General features: G+C 30.1%; 1 protein-coding gene across 1 annotated transcript in view; it reads right to left on the bottom strand.

The window, feature by feature from the left end:
• LOC123012404 (whirlin) overlaps positions 1-19,009 on the bottom strand; it is a 62,924-nt gene extending 43,915 nt beyond the window's left edge. The window contains exons 1-4 of the mRNA XM_044410289.1: positions 18,613-19,009; positions 7,814-8,171; positions 3,363-3,680; positions 2,146-2,276 (exon numbers count right to left, since the gene is read on the bottom strand). Coding sequence (XP_044266224.1) covers positions 2,146-2,276; positions 3,363-3,680; positions 7,814-8,123 — 759 coding nt within the window. The 5' untranslated portion in view covers positions 8,124-8,171; positions 18,613-19,009. The remainder of the gene's footprint in view (positions 1-2,145; positions 2,277-3,362; positions 3,681-7,813; positions 8,172-18,612) is intronic.
• Between the last annotated feature and the right edge of the window lie 724 nt (positions 19,010-19,733).

The raw sequence follows: 19,733 nt of genomic DNA, 5'->3' as shown, positions 1-19,733 counted from the left end.
TTTTCGCATTTTGCCTTTGTCACTCTGGGAGATTCGTTTCAAGCCTATATTCGAAAAGAGTTGAAATAGTGAGGCAATTATTAGTTCAAACATGTTTGAGAAATATGTGACTAAGCTTCCCTGCGCCATGAATACAAATGATGCAAGATTATTACCGTTTTTTTAACTTAAGCAGGGTTGTAACTTACAGCCGCAGTACTTTTTCTGAGGTCAAAGGCGAAATTCTCACTTGCTATTTACTAATAAAATAAATCACTGAACAAACTTGCGTAATAACATTGAAACATAAGAAATCCCTCAGGAAGTTAACTGTAATAATAAACATTTCTCTTTGAGGTCAAATAATAACGAATTTACACAGAAATAACAGCTATTCCACCTTCAACAAAATAAATATAATTTAAAAAATCATGCAAAACCAAATAGAACAAAATTGAAAATTTGCAAATAACAGCCAATTATTATATTCTGCTTGAAAAACATATAAGTAACTCAATTAAATCTCGCTTCCAAATTATAGTAGTGTGTACCACGCAATGTTTTCTTCACATTTTACTTAAACTGCCTATTATAAGCGATTATGTTCTACTATCACATGCACCACTTAATCAGGCTAAAATTTATTTAATCATAGGTTTTCAGATAAATAATCGACCAAGTTAAAGAAATATTTGTTATATTTAAGCACGAAATCGGTCAGATAACAAGGTTCATATAATTTTATTATTCTTTAGAACGAGCGTTTTATGGTCAACATAAAATTTTGTACTAAAAATAGAGTACATAAAGTGAAAGAAAACATAAACATAATACATATATTTTACTAAAACTTTATAAATAGTAAAGCCTTAAATAAAGCATGTGTTAGCAGGTGGATACTGTTTTTTATTATGTAATTTTAACTATAAATGAAATCAAAAAGTTAACAAATTAAAGTAAACAAAAAACGTTAATTTATGTAGATTCGTAAAACAATACAGGCTGACTCACGTAAAAAACGAGCTTTTTAAAAACAGAAAATTTGTGTTGCGTAAGGCTCGTCATCTCACGTTAATTAAGCTCTACGTTTAGAAAAACAAATGAGGATGACACTCTTTTTATTTTTTAATGAAAACAAAAGTTTTAAAAAAACTTTTGATAAATTCATATATATTTTCATTCGACCGTTCTAATAACTAGTTTAAATTAATAATCTTTACAAAGTTTAACAATTTATACCTCAAAACATACATAAATATGGCGATAACTACAAAATTTTAAATTTTACAAATTTTAAAAACTTCTTTGGTTATACTCGTACAAACCTTCAAATATTTCTTATAAGCCAATTTTTTAGCTACTTTTAGCTCTTTAATAAACCTAAAAAAAAATTAAAACAAATAAGGTGAAAGCATTATTAAATAAGAAGTTATTAATTTCATTGTACAGGATGTTCCAGTTGAGATGGTCTCATTCACTGTCTTATTTAAGTTTTCAATATTCAGTAATCAAAAATTCGGAAGTTGCCTAAAAAAATTCAAGTGAGACAACCTGTAAAATTCTTCTAGAATTTTAAAATTGAAAACTCCAAACTGGAATATTGACTAAAATGATATTGTGTTATATTTGTTTAAAAAAAAATAAAACTTAAAGGTTTGAATAACGAACATGAGAAAACATAAATGTCTGGAGGTTGTTGATTTAGTGGTATATTGTAAAGATTCATACACGCAAAAAGCCTTGTTGGTAGCACGTAGTTATTATTCTAATGGCCAATATTTTAAAATAAGCTCAATTTTCTAACCTGAAGGAAATTATCATGCAATTAAACGTGCACGAAGTCATTCGCCACGGTCGTGATATTTCCCTCACAATAATTTCTCACCAGTTACTGGTACGCCACGTAAAGCCGGCATCGATTTTTTTATTGGTCTCATTGTGTCATTCGCTCCGATCCCTTTGTGTATTGAAAATCTCCAATCTCGTTAATGGGAATTCACACGCAAGAATATCTCTCCTGAAAGTTTCCCGAACTCAATGAACAAGAACGCAATTACAACAGCCATAAATTCACTACGGCGTAAATTCTCCCTCTCTTTGACAAATCATAACCGACTTTAGAAGCCATTTCCAAGCATAAATTTCAAAGTTTTTGGTAAAAATTACCTTCAAAGCTTCTTCGTGTGAGATGCCGGTAAATGGTGTTCCGTTAACTTCTAATATTGAGTCGCCAGGCCTCAATCCTGCACGTTCCGCCACGCTGCCTTCTTCCACCCTCGAGATGTACACACCCACGCCTAATTAAAATTGAAATATTAGATTCAAAAGGAAATCGCTTCGGAATTTGATCGGCAAAACACGACACAACCAAATGGAAAATCTAATATTCGACTCTACAGCTGCAGAGGCTTAGGAAAATCGATAAATCAGCTTCCCACATCCCTCATAACAATGTTATTACTTATTACCATTACTTGTTATAAAAAAGTTATTTTTATAATTATCTCTTATGATTAAATTAATTTTGACCAATTATAAAAAAGCTCTGTTCTAGATAAATTAAATAATTTTAACCTATAAAAAAACATGTAGCACAAGTATAGTTATTTATTATACAAGACGATAAAGAAATTGTTTATCTACAAGTGAAAAGGTTAAGTTTACGGGTGACGAAGTCACGAGTGGACGTTTTTCACGAGTAGATAAACAATCTTTATCGTCTTCTATAATAAATAACTATATAAGTCTACCTTATCTACCGAAATTATTATCTACTAATAAAAGCACTCTTTAACATTGAGTACAAAATAAAATATTTTTTCATACATAATTTATTCTTGTTGATAATTTTAACAGCCATAAGCTATAAAAAATGTAGAAAAGTTTTTACCTGATTGTATGATTTTCATCAAAGTTTAAAAATTGTTAGTGAAAATAATGTCATTGGACAAAGAGTAAAATATTGGCTGACGCAAATTTGGTATTATACCGGAAAATAAGAGCGTTTGTCGAAGCCGAGTGGTAATAAATCGTAGTAAAAAATAGCGGAAAAACTATTTTAATCGTCGACTTGTACAGGAATAAATACACAAAAATGTGTGCACGCGATACAAGTATTCATTTGAAATTCTAAGCAGATAGATGGTAATCCGGTTTATTCCAGAAGCAGTAAATTAAATGTTTGTTCTCTTTCAATAATCATTTCTGTAGAGGTCTTATTCTCAAATTTAAAATTGTATTTTTATCAAAAGTAACCGTCTTTGAGAAGACAAATTACAGGACTTCTTTCATCTGTTGATTCAATTGGCACCTGTTCAAAATGGATTCTTTTCAAATGCAAATCACTCCAATAATAGCATATAAAATATGATAACACGTTTTACCTGCGTCTTTCCCTCCTTTGACACAAATCCCGAACCCGTGGGTCCCATCCTGGGGGTCCCTAACCATTGTGACAGTTCTCGTTGACAGTTCATGTATGCTAGGGCCGTAGGGAGCTCGATAATTAACTTGGTGTGTGGTTGAAGGAGGACTACTAGCTGGAGACCTTCGCGGCCTTTCTGGATTTAATTTAGTGTTTGATTGATTATTGCTACCGAATAAACGAAGAACTTGTTCCGGAGATATCGGCCGTTTCTTGTTATTACTTGGTGTTGTTCTGCTTGCCGTGCTGAAATTAGGATTTGACCCCAGATACGTACCTGGAAATAACATTTCTTTTTGTATAAATCACTAAGATAAATGGGTTTGGCGATTTATGTGGCCATTTAAACAAAAATAGTTTGAACTGAGTAAACAACAAAAGGTGATAATCCTGATGAAATTTGTCGACAAGTTATAAATAATTGTATTGATTTTCTATCGCGTTTTTCACTTGGTTAATTTTGGTGGAGGCGCCGGGTTTCGATGCAGTCTAAAAGCTTTATTTCATCAGGCGCCAAACTTATTTTTTGCAACCTCAAACCAAAACTTTGCGTATAAATCTAAACTTTTTCAAATCCAGACTAAATTTAAATACAGAGTTTGATAACGACGCGCATTTCGCGTTTTGCGGTTTAATTAACACAACTTTTATTTCCTCCGAAAACGGATTTGAGAGATTATTGGTAAAATGTTACCGCCACAAACTGAGTTATTACAGACAAGTAAACTGATCTCAGATGGGAATTATAGAGGAAATAAATCAACCAACAAGCTTTACAAATTTATCCACACTTTTTTAAAGAACCTTGACTATCTCCTACATGAAAGCAAACAAACGTAATAAAGCACAAAATTTATTTTGATGATGTAAACACATACTCAAAAAGAATCACGTCCTATTCATGAAATACAAACACGTTGTTTATTAATCCTGTGGAATAAAATTGTTAAAATTCAAACGAAACATCAATTTAAATATCGCTTCAAATATTCGATTGGGCAAAAACACACAAACTTCTCCAAAATACTGCAATTTGGTACGCTCGTAACTTTTTTGCTACTCGTGAGTAAACTGTAAGAGTTTATTACACATTTCTTTAGTTTTTATTTTAAGCAATAAAAGGATATTAATAAAATCGCAAAAAGGATTCGAAATACTTACTCATAGAGCAAAATTGTGGATGCTGTATTGATTCTTTTGATTCTCTTCTCCTTTGAGTCAAGTTCTGTAGGCTTCTAATCTTTAAAAAGATGAAAACGCCTACGCAACGAAAATGTGTGTGTGTGGGAGATGAAAGATTATTTACTTTGTAACATAACCAGTTTGAAATTTAAACAAAACTATGAATTTGATCTTGATTAAAATTTTGTTATTACATTTGTAAATTAGTGTGTAGTATAGCGATTTCTTTTTGAATTAAATTTGTATTTAAGATTTTTTGACGCCCTGAATACATAAATATTTCAATACTTAATTGTACCATTAAGCAGTTTAATGTCTGACATTACTTTTAGTGCTACTATATCATATTTTCATGCACTTAATTTTATGAATAAGTTATAACAGAATGAATCTACAGTGGATTATGTTGTAAAGATTTATAATGATATTTTCTGATATTAAATCGAACAAAAGAATCGTAAAATATTAATTAAAATAATAATAATTGTTACTAACTAATAAATGTCTAGATTTTGTAAAGTTAAGATAAAATAATAAATCAATTTAACTTTTTGAAATATTTTCAGATTCTGTTTATTTAAGAAAAAATATGAAACTTGTCTACATTTGAAACAGCGTAAAAATAAACTATAAAAATTCTGTTTTCTTCTTTTTGATCAGTGTGCTTCTCAAAAATTAACTAGAAATTTGGTACAACGTCATGAAATTAAAAAGAGAAAAAGGTTCAATGAAAAATGAATATTCGATAAACAACATTCGTAAACCGTAGTTAATTTTTTCTCACTCTATATTTTGTCATGTTGTAAAATTATTGAAGAAGTAATAAAAAATCCTATTTTTCTCCCAAATTTCGTATTACGTTCGTTTGGAATTACAGATTACAATGTCATTTGTACATTTAGAACCATTTAGAGATATTAATTTTTAAAGATTTAGTATGTGACAATTCGTCAGAATTTGTTCTAATATGTTTGTGTGATCAAAAAGCATTACAAATATTAATTTAGAAACTTTCTAGTTACTTGAAGCTATTAAGGATCTTACAAAATTACACAAAAATTAAACAATGTAGAAACTCATACTTACCTCTTTGAGATATAACTTTGTAGTTTTAACTTATCACGTCTTCGAAAACAATGTTACTTTGCTGTTGTTAAAAAAATGTTTTTTCAAATTACATGTGTTGCATCTTTTATCAAAAATAACTTTTCGAATTGTTGTGTAACGGTAAGAATCATAACGGGTGTTTTTTTTTTAAATTTAGCGTCAAAACTATCTATGAAAGTTTGATTGTGAACGAACCATCGTATTAAAAGTTATTAATATAACATTTAACACCTCGCAGGGCGTATTAAAAAGTGTGGTCCGTTGACAACACACTTATATCACCGCCAACTATAACGCTAAATAATATAAATGCAGTTTTAGAATATTGTATCTTTTAGTGTTGATAAAGTGAAACCACGAAATTAGTGCACAAAAAGAAAGTTCGTTATTTTGACCTCAATTCCAATAAATAAACAATAAATACAGGTAAAAGGACGAAACTGAATTTACAATTTTTTATAGTATACAAATTAATGGGACCAACAAAAACTTGAATCAACTTGAACTACAACTTGAACTACACTAGATTACCTGTACATAACTAACTACCTATGTTCTGAGGCTTTTTGTTAAATATTTGACACAATTTTGAAAATATCTTGTTTTTTTTGGCATCCATTTCATCATTAATTTAATTGTTTTAATTTTTTGATTAGATAGTCCGCTGAGCTTCGAGAAAATTTTTGGGGTTTCAAAGGAATTTTGTAAAGATGTTTTCCAAAACATAGAAAAGCAGCAAAACTGCTTTTTTTTAAACTTTTTCTATGCAACTATGCACATTGTCTATTTCTTGGCGAGCTGAGTTTTCTGGGGTTGAAAACTTCATCCTTAGTGTTCCTATTTCTGCATTTTTATATAAAAAATAAGTGATAGCGTATGACAAAAGTGAATTTTTATTTTGAGGTACGCAAATTATTAAAGATCAGATCAGTCATTATGAAATTCAAATGTACATAAAGTCTGTTTTTTTTTAAATGGAAATGCCAAACAATCTTAACGTTGGCATCACTAGTAAATTCATTCATGGTAATTTTAATAAAGGAAGTTGGCAGTTCCGGTTTTTTGAATTAATTTGAAAACAATGTCATTAAACGTCAACACAAAAAATCGTCTAAGAAAATTAGAGTCGAAACACCAAAAAAGAAACAAATTCGGTACACTAACAGTTTTTCGAAATTTGGAAACGAATAGTTCGCAAGCAAGAAGTTAGAAAAAGGGCTTGTTAAAATGTAGACGCAATTTGTAATGCAGGTTTGCTAAATATTCTTAATTTTTAGGTAGAAATCGACAAGAATACAAAATAAACATAAATGAGAAAGAACCTCGGAAAGAACGCAATTAAATTAGTGTCTTGTGCATCGGTTTTTGAGGAATGAGTTGAAAAAGTAATAATTTTGAAACTAAAGTTGAAGAAGAATTTATAAAATGCATCAACTTTGAGCTCATTTCAATCAATTACGCAAAATTTATTGCCAATCATCATAATACCTACTTGAATCTTTTGCTAAATAACTTTTTTCTGTACATCCTTTTTCTTCAAAGTTTTTGTAGCAAGAACCTTATTTTTGTCCACAACATTGTACTTACTTACAGTGTGATTCTATCAAAATTATTGGCACTGCATTCTGTCTTTAGACCTTAGGTAATGATGTCTGTCCTCAGGTATTCAATTATAGCGCTTTCAAAGAGCAAACAGGCACACAAGATTCATAAAAGTCAAAATTTTGACAACATCTCAATTGGAACACATAACCATAATTTTTTAACAAAATTTCTAGAGACAGAAACAAAAAGCAAACAAAATTTGTGGCTATGGAAACAAGCTGCTACCAATTTTTTCACCAAAATTTTGACTTAGTAATTTCCATTAAAAAAAAAACAGACTTTACAACAGTGTAATTCTAATAATTTTTATGTTTACAACATACAACGTTGTTTTTTTGACAGCTAACTAAGATAAGATATTTTTTGGATTTATTAGATTTATCTGATGTTAAAAAAGTAAGATAACTGAATATCGCAAATTATTTAAAAAATGGTTTATACGACATTGTAATTCTAAACGAACGTATATGTTAGCTCAATTTTTCCCAAATTGGTAAAAGTGGTAAGCATACGTACCCCTGGGACTAGTGAGGGTGTTATAATGCTGCGTATTGTAATCTCTGGAAGAGTGGTGGTGCATCACAGACGACGGCCTCTCGACGATAGTGTAGGAAGTGCCAGGAGGAGAATAGTACAGACCGGAGCGGCTCCTGGAATGGCCCCTGGGGCTGCCGCTGGGGTCGAGCACATCTTCGGCCTCAGCAGGCATTGTGTTATTCCGGGTTCTTCCCGGAGTGCGAGTCCAAGCGGTGCCTCCGTAACGGCCTCCTCCTAGATAAGAGCTGCCTAAATCAGCCAGCTCAGAATATTCCTCCCCAGCGCGCATCCCTCGGGCTACTTCCTAGCCAACGTGCAATCGTCACGAGTACGTTAGCTGCCAACAAAAATTACACCATTTAGAACAAGACTCATCGACACAATTAACCGAATCAACGAAAAACACCGCACACCAGTAAATAAAATCCTTTTAGAGACTGCGATTTTCCGGGCTTTGCCAACACGCAAGATTTCATCTTTACGTTTGTCACTGAAGCGGAAGTTTTGCATGGGATTTTGTCACAGAACAAGTTCAAAAGCTAACAAATCCTAGTTCCAGAGGGAAAAATTGGCATCAAGTTGTCGGACTCTACAACCTCACGTGCAGTATTTCTATCATTTATCGAGATTTTTTGATACTTACAATAATAAAAAAACAAAAATTAATAATAGACATTTTATACGTATAATTATTTCTAACGCATACGTTGCTACTTTGACTTACTTAGCTTTATCTTTTCGTGGTTTTGACTTTTTTAATTAAAATATGATTAAATAGTACGCTTGCAATATAAAAATTAGATTTCACGTCACAATTTATCTAAAACATGATAAGTAATTCATTTATGAAACTTTAATGCTAAACTCGGGAAATTACTCGTACCATAATTGCACATTAAAAACTCCTTCTGAATTTTTTTTAAAAATCTAAAATTGATTAAATTTCAAGTTATACTCCTATAATTTATCGTTTAATTTATATAAAATAATGAGCAAATTCTCTCACGTTTTTTTAATGTGAGCATCACTCACACGTTCTCGTTTTTCTGCAATTATTCATCTAAAAGCGACGCTAAAACGCACCATGCTGAAACGGTTTCGATGTAATCTAAAAATTTGTGTGCATATTGAAAAACAATCAACGAGTTGGAAGTGAAAAATTAGCTTGACCCGGTTATTTAAAATTGATAGCTTGCATTAGCTGGAGAGAATAAAATATTCATTTTGCTGAAATATATTGTTTTAAAGATAATATTGTTTTAAGAATGTCAAGTATTTGGATTCAATATTAGAAAGCACAAAGGTTTCTACTTCGAAAACCCTCAATGCTCCAAAATTCCAGCACGTGTCAATAATACCTTTGTTAGTACATGAAACAAGCAAAATTCATTTTCAGATATTAGTTTTGTTAATAGAACACTACCTGGTACTAATTTAAATTGAAAAAAAAATGTGTTCAATTATTTACAATACTGAAAATTAAATTAATGTCACATACAAATATCAAAGGAGAACATGAAATCGCATTTCAAAAACAAACAAAGCAACATATTCCCATTATTAATAAACAAATTTAATGCTGCACAAATCAAAACTATTGTATTTCAAAGAATTTTTATAAAAATTGAAGCAACCTAATATGACTATGTTCAATATTACTTATTTGTAATGATATAAAAATAAAGCTTAAACAGCTTGGTCCTGAGTCGATACATCACTTATTTTGCTTAAAATACGATATGTCATAATCTTGATATTTCTGTTACTGATTTAAGACAAATATGAAGTTATTATTTTAGTTTACTCTGTAAGAAATGTTTTTTTTTGTCGTAAACAAGAATTAATTTCGGTGCTGAGAATTTTTCTGTGCCTTTGAGTTGGATTTAAAAAAATATTTTCTTTACTAGATAAAAGCATTTCACACTACAAAGTCAAACAACACACAACAAATCCTAAAAAATGACACCACTTAAACTAAAGAGACCGCAGGAATTAACTTTGGCTAAATGTTCCTGCGTTGATAAAACATGCAATAAAATTACTTAGATAATTGTACACACTAAAAAAATAATAACAGCAGCAAATATAACAAAAATAAAGAATTATAAATAAATAAATCTACTAAATCACAATTTAAATTCTGCATCAATTAACAAACAATCACACCCTGTTTTATTACGTAATTAGCGTCGAGACCAGATATTTTTTCCAAAAACATTATTTAAGCTATAAAAGCAGACACATTGACCCGTTTTATTGGAACAAAACTGTGCCAAATGTGTGTTAATAAATCACTTCCATTGTAATCCCTTAGCCAAAATAGAGCACACCCTCATCTTTTCCAGACGCTTGAATCCAGATCAAGTTTGTAGTGTGTTGCAGCAACTTCTCATCTCTTCAGCCACATGAAAGTGGACACTTGACTTATTAGCATAGCTCAATAGACAATATTTAGAATTTCACATCGATCAATACAACACGAAATTGTGGAAATGTACCATATATCAACTCTATCTACGATTCCATATAACACCTGAATATTTTATAGCCCTTATAACCCCCCGAAACTTTCAAGTAATTTGTTACGAAACTGTCAAATAAGAGAAGCTTAGTTGAGGGAACTCCTACGCACAAAAGACAAGATTACAGGAAATGCAGAAGTGGACGAGATAAGAGAAAACTTTAAAGTGTAACGTTTTGCAAGCACCACAATTTGCCATATTTGACTCTTGCTCGAAAATGTCACGAAAGTTAAGTAAACTAATTAAAGTACAGTGGTTGCAACAATAGTTAGTCCAAGTTTTATGCACTGGATTAGATGGTATAGTAACAATTTCTAAAGTAATTAATCTTGTCTTACTCAACAAAATCAGAAAAGAGGTTTTGAGTAAAAACTTTGGAATAACGAACAGAATACAGTGAAAAATTTTTACAAAAATCTTATCTAAATAAGAAACAAGTCATAGATTCGCCCAAAAAAGTTAAACAATAAATTAGCTGTTGAGTCAACCGCCAAAATTTTGATAAACTTTCATAGATTCAAATTTATAATAATTTGCAAAACTAAGAGTTTGAAAGAAAAATGCTTCTAAGAGCAAAAATAAGACCAACGATAGGATCTATATTCTTGAAAGCTTGTGTTGCGCCATGCTATAATCCTGAGTTATCGCAGAACCTGTGTCAATATGCGGTAGTCGTGTCGCAAGCAATAAGACCGATCAGGACACGAAGGCGTCACATCAGCCGAAGCTTAAATCATATTGATCAAAACCGTAGTGTTGTAGAACGGATAAAACGCGACCTTAAAACCAGAAAAAAACAAGTTTTACAGTATGTGCACGTTTGCGACTAATTTTAATTAGTGTTCCTAATTCGTTAAAAAAATACATATTTAGCAGCTTTTGAAAAGCATCCAAGTTTATTAAAATTGTATCTAGCCACAAGGATCGCAAGGATGAAAAACACAGTTAAGTGCATTATGAGAGTCACTTCCTTTGACTACATGTTCATTTAAGAACAGTGAAGCAATTTTTTTAAAGAAAATATTGAGATAAATGGAACTTTTCACTGACAAAGCCGTCTTCAACTCACTGCTTTTGCTCCAACAATGTGAAAGTGACCACAAAAAAAGTCTTAATTTCACTTACTATACCACATATTGTTTACAGCTGTCACAAAAGTACCGTTTTTAGAAATAATTGCTCGCAATAAAAATACTTTCATAAGTGATAAATTTAATATCGCTGAGTATCTGGGAAGTGTATGAGACCTGCAGATGTTTCCGTTTCGTTTCATTTAATATCTGAATTCCCGTAAACTGTTGAAGTCAACCGCTTCTACGAGGAAATCTTGATGACCGATCATCGCTTTCTGCTGAATACTGAATAGATTTTCTCCAGGTTGCATCTTCAAATAAGTTCGGATCATCAAAAGTCCTCTAACTGATTAAACGATTATCATGCGTCAGCTGCAGAGTTTCATTTTTCTCTCCAAGATCAAGATTTTGTCAATTTCAGGACTAATCTTGACAAGCCTCGACCTCGCAGTGCTGAAATGAACACAATAGCCGTCGTATCTGTTGTTAAGCACAAAACGTCCTCTAATAACGGCACACGACTAACCACAAAAGTTTAACTAGCTGAACTTGTCGGATCTAAAGGAATTTACTTTACCTAATGTAGAATTAATGTTTCGAAGCATTTTGCTAGATATCACTTTAGTCGTTGTTTATTTAGTATTAACCCATTCTGTAACTCACAATAAATCAATTTAATATCACATCTGGCCAGTGTGCCAACAAGCTTCTGCAATTATAACGACCGATACCGCAATTTCGATTCCTCCAAATAATTACTTTCCGTAACAATTATTTATATCGGACCTGGAGATGATAAATGACTGCATTGCAGTCGTAAACTTGCAGGATTAAGCAGTCAAGACTATAAAAACATTTACACTACTCAATCTAAACCGAATATGTAAAATAAAACAAGTACAAGTCGAAAGAGCCAAATTTTTAATAATAAAAAATTGTTCAGCCACCAAAAAAATCTGGAAGAGTATTTGGTTAAGAACAAGATCAATGTTTATTTGTACTAATTCTAAAAGTCACAAACAAAACAATTTACAATTTGTAAAAAAAAACTTTTTGATATTTAATTTTACTTACTATTTTGTCCTTTTTATTGCAGGATCGTATTTTTTAATTACGATTGTTTCCTATTTTTATTAATCTTTAAATATCATGTCATTCCATATGGTTTAACATTAAGTTGACAACACTAAAAAATGTATAAACAAAAGATAAAGAGTGTCAAAAAATTCATCTTATTCAATATTGAGAACAGAATCGAAGATCTTTTTAATCGTAAAAATTCAAAGTAAAGTAGAATTTACTAATTATACAAATTATACTTATTATCATTAATATGTTCACGACGGTAGTCTTGCGTCATCAATTCATGTTTTCATTACCAACATAAAATTCTGATTTTGCAGCGGTGTAGAGTTTAGTTTAAACCCAAACAACTCGTGAACGGTACATTTTGGCGATATGAAACAAGAGTACCTTTTTTATAAAAAAAAATAATTAGGCAGTCAATTTTTGGTATCAAAAATAAGAGTTAATTGGCCGAAAAAAAGTTATGAACCAAAAACTGAAAGGGCTTTATTACCACCTGAAATATACTTATAGCTTTTACAAGACTTCCGTTTACACCATATCAAAGAATGTCTTTTTGTTCCTAAACGTTAAAAGTTTCATAATAATCGGATATAGAATAACAAAAATATATCCAGAAAATAATTTTTTCATACTGATTTTTGGAAAACTGTAATTTTGTTATTTTTTGAGGTTGGTTAATAAATACTGTGCTATCTATTCTCATTTGTAGAGGGATATTCGTTGTTAAAACTATGCCACAAATTTTTGAATCACCCCGTATAAATCCCTGTGTGCAAAGAATAATACTCGTATATAGTAAATTAGCAAAAACATAAAAGTTTATTAAAGCGTCTGATCTGTAGATATAATTTTTTTCTTTTTGTTACATATTGCAAATCTTATTTCCAGAAGAATTTTTTTTAATTGAATAACAAAACAAAACATTAAATTGCAAACACGTACACTTGATACAAATGTTTTTTTTTTAAATACATCTGTAAGTATACTTAAATTTTAACATTTACTCATATTTTTTACAAACTTTTATGTGTATCTAAATATCCTTCATTCAAAACAAACTTACATATTTAGAGAAAATAATCTAATATAATTTACTATTCCAGATGTTTTTTCAATCCTATCCATAGACTAACTTACAAAACAATAAAAATGTTTTTTTAAAAGCTCAGAGTCTCTATTTCAGCAATAGATTGGATTAAAGTAAAATTAAATAAAATAAATAAAATTAAATTAAATAAACTTTCTTTGTGTAAAATTATTGGTAATTTTAATGTTTTAAAAAAGTCCAATCTATTACTACATTTTTTTTTTTAATATTTTTAAGACAAATAAAATTTCGTTTTATTAAATGCAACAAAATTGACCGTTTTTAAAATATGTACTGTACTGAAAAAAATATCAAATCAATAAGATTTACTTTGTTCTACGAGTATTCGACATTAAATAGTCTCAAACTTATAGATGAGTGTTTGCCAAAGTTTCAGCGTTCATCAAACTTTCGGTCGTAGATAAGTGTTCTTGTAGAGTATAAATAAATTACAAATTACAATTGATAAATTAGTTAAAAAAATCAAATTAGTTCTTTTAAATAGACTTATTTATTAAACTCAATATATTGCTCATTTCAATATTAATTAAAAAAATGAAAACAATTTAAATAGAATCCTTTCTTATCTGGGGACTACAGTTTGAGAAAGGCTGTCATAGATTTTGATCACAGATTTTAATTACTCCAACCCAGGTTGGTTGAGATAGGAACGATACAATGCGACCCAATCTGCATACACTAGATAAACACTAAGCAAATTAACTTTTTCTTTAGAAAATCAATTTTACAAAGTAATAATCAAATAACAACTATGTGCATTGTAAAAATATTAACCTTACTAATGTTATTTATACCAACTATTTACGAAGTCAGTAAAATCTTTCCGAATATTATAAATAATAAATAATGCATAGGTATTAAATTTTTTAACTTTATTTGTAAAAATAAAAACTTATAATAAAAAACAAATAGATACTATATGTACATACCAACTTACTTCCTTTTTGAATTATTACTGAAATTAGTTTAGATTAATGAAGGAAAAATATTCTTTCAAAACTTCATTAGTCATTTTGATGGTGTAACTTTCCAACTACAGGTGAGAGCTCACTCCACTAATAAAATCCCATGCAAAAATCCCACCAATAACTTTAATCCTTTAATATTATGATTAATGTTTGGTACGATAAAGTGCTCTTTGTTTTGTTCGACAATAGAGCGATAACTTTTCACACCACCACGACAAAATACGCAAAAATGCAAATGAAAACAAAAATAATTCATACAAAAATCCGGCGTTTTATTTTCACACTGCTTTAGAAAAATTAATGCAGCAAAGTAATTGTAAACATAAAAGTCCGCTCTCTCCTCTGCAACAAAATTTCCGCAACAATAAACGTGTTTTTTTTTCAAAAAAAAATGATCTGGCATTTACAGGTAGAGCGAAAACGGCAAATAATAGTAATGTAAATCAAGATAAGAAGTAAATACACCAAAGCAAATATGTCAGAAACTATTTCGCATGCAACATGCCACATTTCGCCCTTGTTTATTGCATTTACTGAATTTTGTAAAATGCCTAAATGTGAAAGCACTTTTAACACATATGCAATGAATCGCGAAATATGGAAGTACGCCCCTAAAGTGAAAGTTATGTTTAATTAAGTGTGAGTGCTTCACTGAAAAAGCTCACAAACAGCAAGCTTTTTGAATTTCACTCACTGTATCAAAGCAAATGAAGACGATTTAAACAGATTTTATTAACAAAATCTGCGATTTATAGGAGCATCATTTAAATAAAGTTGTGTCCTTATAATAAATTGTAAATATAACTGAATAATAAATATTGAAATCAGTTGAAGTTGTATGCCCGATGACTAACTTGTCTTCTAATTACCATGTTTTCCACACCAAAAATAAATCGATGATTCGACTTCCATTTCTTTTCATAAAAATCAATTACAATAATAAAATTATGCTCTTTAGGTATATCCGAGTTTCAACATAAACATAAAAAACGTTGCCTATGTAAAGGAAACCTTAGTATATACTTTGTACGGCCTCTTAATAACACCTGTGTTCACATTTACCTGCAATTAAGATTAAAGAAATTTTTCCGGTGTTAAACAGTTTTAAAAAGATCGGAGTATATCTGCGTTGAGTTCTATGACTTATTTATTGCTCACGCGACAAAAAAATTTTGTATAAATTTGCATAAATGGTAAATCGGATATTTCACGGCGAGTTTTCCCTGGTTAGTGTTGCTACTATGAATAGGTAAGTACAATCAAATAGTGGTAAATTACTATGGAGACTTGTTGCAGTTACACGCAATGCGTAAAATTTTTCTACTGCGTCGTAAATTAGCTCGACGTTAGTGAAATTAGCCAATTAGCAAATTGGCATTAAAAACATGTAGAACGTTGTTTTTTCACTAAAATTATAAAAAAAGTTTTAACAAACTTTGGAAAGATAGACTAAAATAATTATTTTCTACAAGTAATGTAACACTGTTTATAATACCGTGTCATTTATCAAATTCGAATTGGATTAAAACGGTTTATGCGAAGTGATGAATGTAGTGGCTAAATCGATATGAAATTATTGTATATAAACACTTTTAATGTGCGATTGTGCTTTAAAATGTCATTTGGGTACGTTATTTAAATACGAGATATAAATAAACATACGTGAGATATTTGTAATTTAACGTTTTGTGGAGATTTTATTATGCAACACAGAAAACATTTTCGAATCCAATCCAAATTCTAAACATGCAGTCACATTCGATTTAACATTAACCGTGTGTACATAATGCTACATGAAAAATATCTACACATTTCAGAAATAGGAAAAAAAATAAATAACGCACATGCTTCAAATCCAGTCCTCATACTAAGTGATACACAAAATTTAAGTTGTTTATTTCAAAAATAAATTAATATAAATCTATTTAAGTGGGAGATATGAAATTAACTATCTGACATAGGTAATGTCTAGAAAGTTTAATAAATGTAAATATCTATTGATCCCAGAAAGTTCAATTTGCCTTACTTCTGTACCATTTGAAATCAATGAAAAGATTTATTACCCACTTCAGATTCTAAATATATTGAATATTTTATTCAGGAAAATGCTTGCAACCTCTAAATTTCCTTTAGAACTAGTTGAATTTTACGCAAAGTCTGAAATTCATTTCATATTCTCCTCCAAATTAAGATGGGTTTTACATCCAATTAAAACTGAAAACATTTCAGAAACTCATTAATATATGAAATGTTTTCAGATTTGCACAATCCCAAAAAACTTTATAAATACGTGACTTTTTGTTTAGCAAAAACATATTTGTTCAAGATACCAAATGAAGCATTATGAAAGTACGAATAGCATAGCAATTTTTATAAAAATATATAAATGTTTTCTTTTTGGATGCGATATAACGTGACATTTTAAGATCTCTTTTACACACTTTGCGTTTTAAATGGAAGAGATCGCATTTAGATATTTGCTTACATGTATGATATCCAGGCCTCACCAGGTCATAGAAACTCGCTTCTTTACTTAGGCAAATATATTTAGTGAAATATTGTACACCTATTGCTTGCAGCAATGAATGGTGAAAATTATATGGACGTCCAAAATTAACTTCATTGAAACTTTACAGAAAGGAATATTTTGTACTACAACATAGAGTGGGTATTTAGCTAATATTGACCACTCCTTAAAACATGATGTTTTTAATTTTGTGTTATATTCAAAGAGTTATCCTGATCAAAAAAGAAGTTTTACAAAAAAGATATCACTTTCAACGTTCCTTGAAAATACTTTCTAATCTGACGGAATTTAGAACTTTGTCGACACAAATAATTTCCTCTACACACTGAAAAATTTATAGTGACTAACTTATTTTAAATAAAAACATTCCATTGAAAGAATATATTTCTAAAATCGCATAAAAACAAGTGAACACATCTGAAAATAATTCTTGCACATTTTCATGCAAAATGAAAAAACCTTCATGAAAAATATGTACACATTTGTAAGTTAAAAACAGAAACAAATAATTTATAATAATTTTAATAAATAATTTATTAAAAAATGTACAAAATTCTCCAAAAAGTGTTATTGTACGTCTAAAACTTATATTAAAAAAAATAGTTTCAAAAAAATTGAAAAAATGGTGGATGCGCCGGGATAGTGTAGTTTATTTTTGAAATCTTTAAAATAATAATGTAAGTATCAATATTTAAATATTAAATAATTACTAATGGTTTTTTACGTTCACTTTAAACACTTCTTAAAGAATTTAGAAGATTTTTTAATAAAATGTTTCTTAATGAACAAATTATTAGTTTTTTTCAACCTACAAATGTGTACATGTTTTTGATAAAAAGTTTTTCAACATTGCTGCATATTTATAAATAACCCTGTATAACTAAATAACATACAAATTTTGTGTAATTGATAAAATTTGTCTTGTAATTGTAAAACAAATTTAAAACAAATAAAAAAATTAAAAATATTTTTATTATTATTGGTGATGCAAACACCACTCTACGCTTGGCACACCTAATTTGAAGCACAATAGAAAAACAGTGTGGTAATGTTTTTAATATAAACACTCGTACTAGAGTAAACTCTTTCGTCTTACTCTTGCTTTTAAATTTGATCATGTTACATATTAAATGGTGCGTGCGAGCTTCCAATGCATACATATTCTATAAGTTTCTTGAATAACACTAGATATTGTATGAAACAAGTTCAAGTTCTAAATTTCTAATTAATATTTGAATTAATTCTAATCCTTTTATCCGTAGCTCAAAGGTGTAATTAAAAATTTAGACCCTCGATTACTTTCAGTTCAATATGTTAGTAAACTTGGTTTACTTCATTACCTGAAGAAAGTGATCTTTTAGTTGTATTATTTAATTGTCAAGAGCACCACACGATCTTTTAGAATCGGAATCACAAAAAACACCTTTTGTAATAAAATTTTGCGCTTATCTACAAATACTTTCAATCAATAAGCTATCTTTGCCCACTTACAATTTGTATACAAATCCTCATGTTAGCTGTTAGTTGATCGTATCCCACAGAAGGAAACGATTATTCCTCGAAGGACCATGATGCACAATATTAAAAAAATAAAAAAAACAGTTACATCACATCACCATCTTCGCACCCCGAAATTAAAATTTTTCCAAATACATATGTTACCAGTTTTACACTTTCACCAATTATGAAAATGAATGAGTAAGGTCATGGACCAAAGCCGCAAGTCCCCTCAGTAGCCTATTTGTTTAATTTGTGGGCCAAACCCACATTTTGGTCGTACAGTTTTAAGAAGAGAAGGAATCGAATTGGTGATTTTTCACCGGAAGGATGCTTTTTTCGGCGGTTCTCGGTGTTAATACATCGTCATTTTGCGAAACACTTTTCTATCAAAATAATTGCATATCGTTCGCCGTCACAGAGATGGGTATTTTCGCGACGCGCATGCTTTTTTCCTTGACGGTCCTGCGAGAACTAAAAGGATAAATTGTGGTATTCGTTGGCGCCATGTTGGACCTGCGTCTTCACAATATTACGTCACAATCAATATAGAGGTTCAACCTGAGGTGACACAAACACAAGGCAATCGATTATTTTTGTCTTTTACCAATTGCTACTATCGGCTTGACCAGATCGGTCTGTGACGTCGGTCTCTAGCCTGGTCACCAGACCACATCCCCACAAGGACACTACACTTTCTCTCTCAGTGAAAAAATAAACAATTTTTTGTAAAAATCGATCACAAATGCCTTTAGGTACACACGAAATCTTATATTGATTTCCGAGAACCATTGCTGCGGCATTCTACTATTTAATTTTTAATTTATATCGTGTGTTGAAATATTTGTGTATGTGCAGTTATTTACGATTATTTAAGTTTGTAAGTCGCCCCATTTACAAATCTTATCTCAAAATCTATAAGGCAATTAAATTACATAATTATAATTCAATTTGTGAAAAACTATTTCCACCTTTCCGGTTTACTGTTTTCCTTAAAAATACTATACCTATTAAGAATAATTTTTTCGGTTATTTACTTTTATAAAAGTAATAAAAACACTTATTCGAATAACAGTTATGTCCTAATGTTGATCTAGCAAACCGTTCATTACCCT

Source organism: Tribolium madens, unplaced genomic scaffold (assembly GCF_015345945.1).
Source record: "Tribolium madens isolate multiple individuals breed KSU strain unplaced genomic scaffold, Tmad_KSU_1.1 Scaffold_96;HRSCAF=242;Tcas5.2_LG5, whole genome shotgun sequence".
NCBI classification, from domain to species: domain Eukaryota; kingdom Metazoa; phylum Arthropoda; class Insecta; order Coleoptera; family Tenebrionidae; genus Tribolium; species Tribolium madens.
The sequence above is the reverse complement of the archived record's forward strand: the minus strand, read 5'-3'. Positions and strand labels throughout refer to the sequence as shown.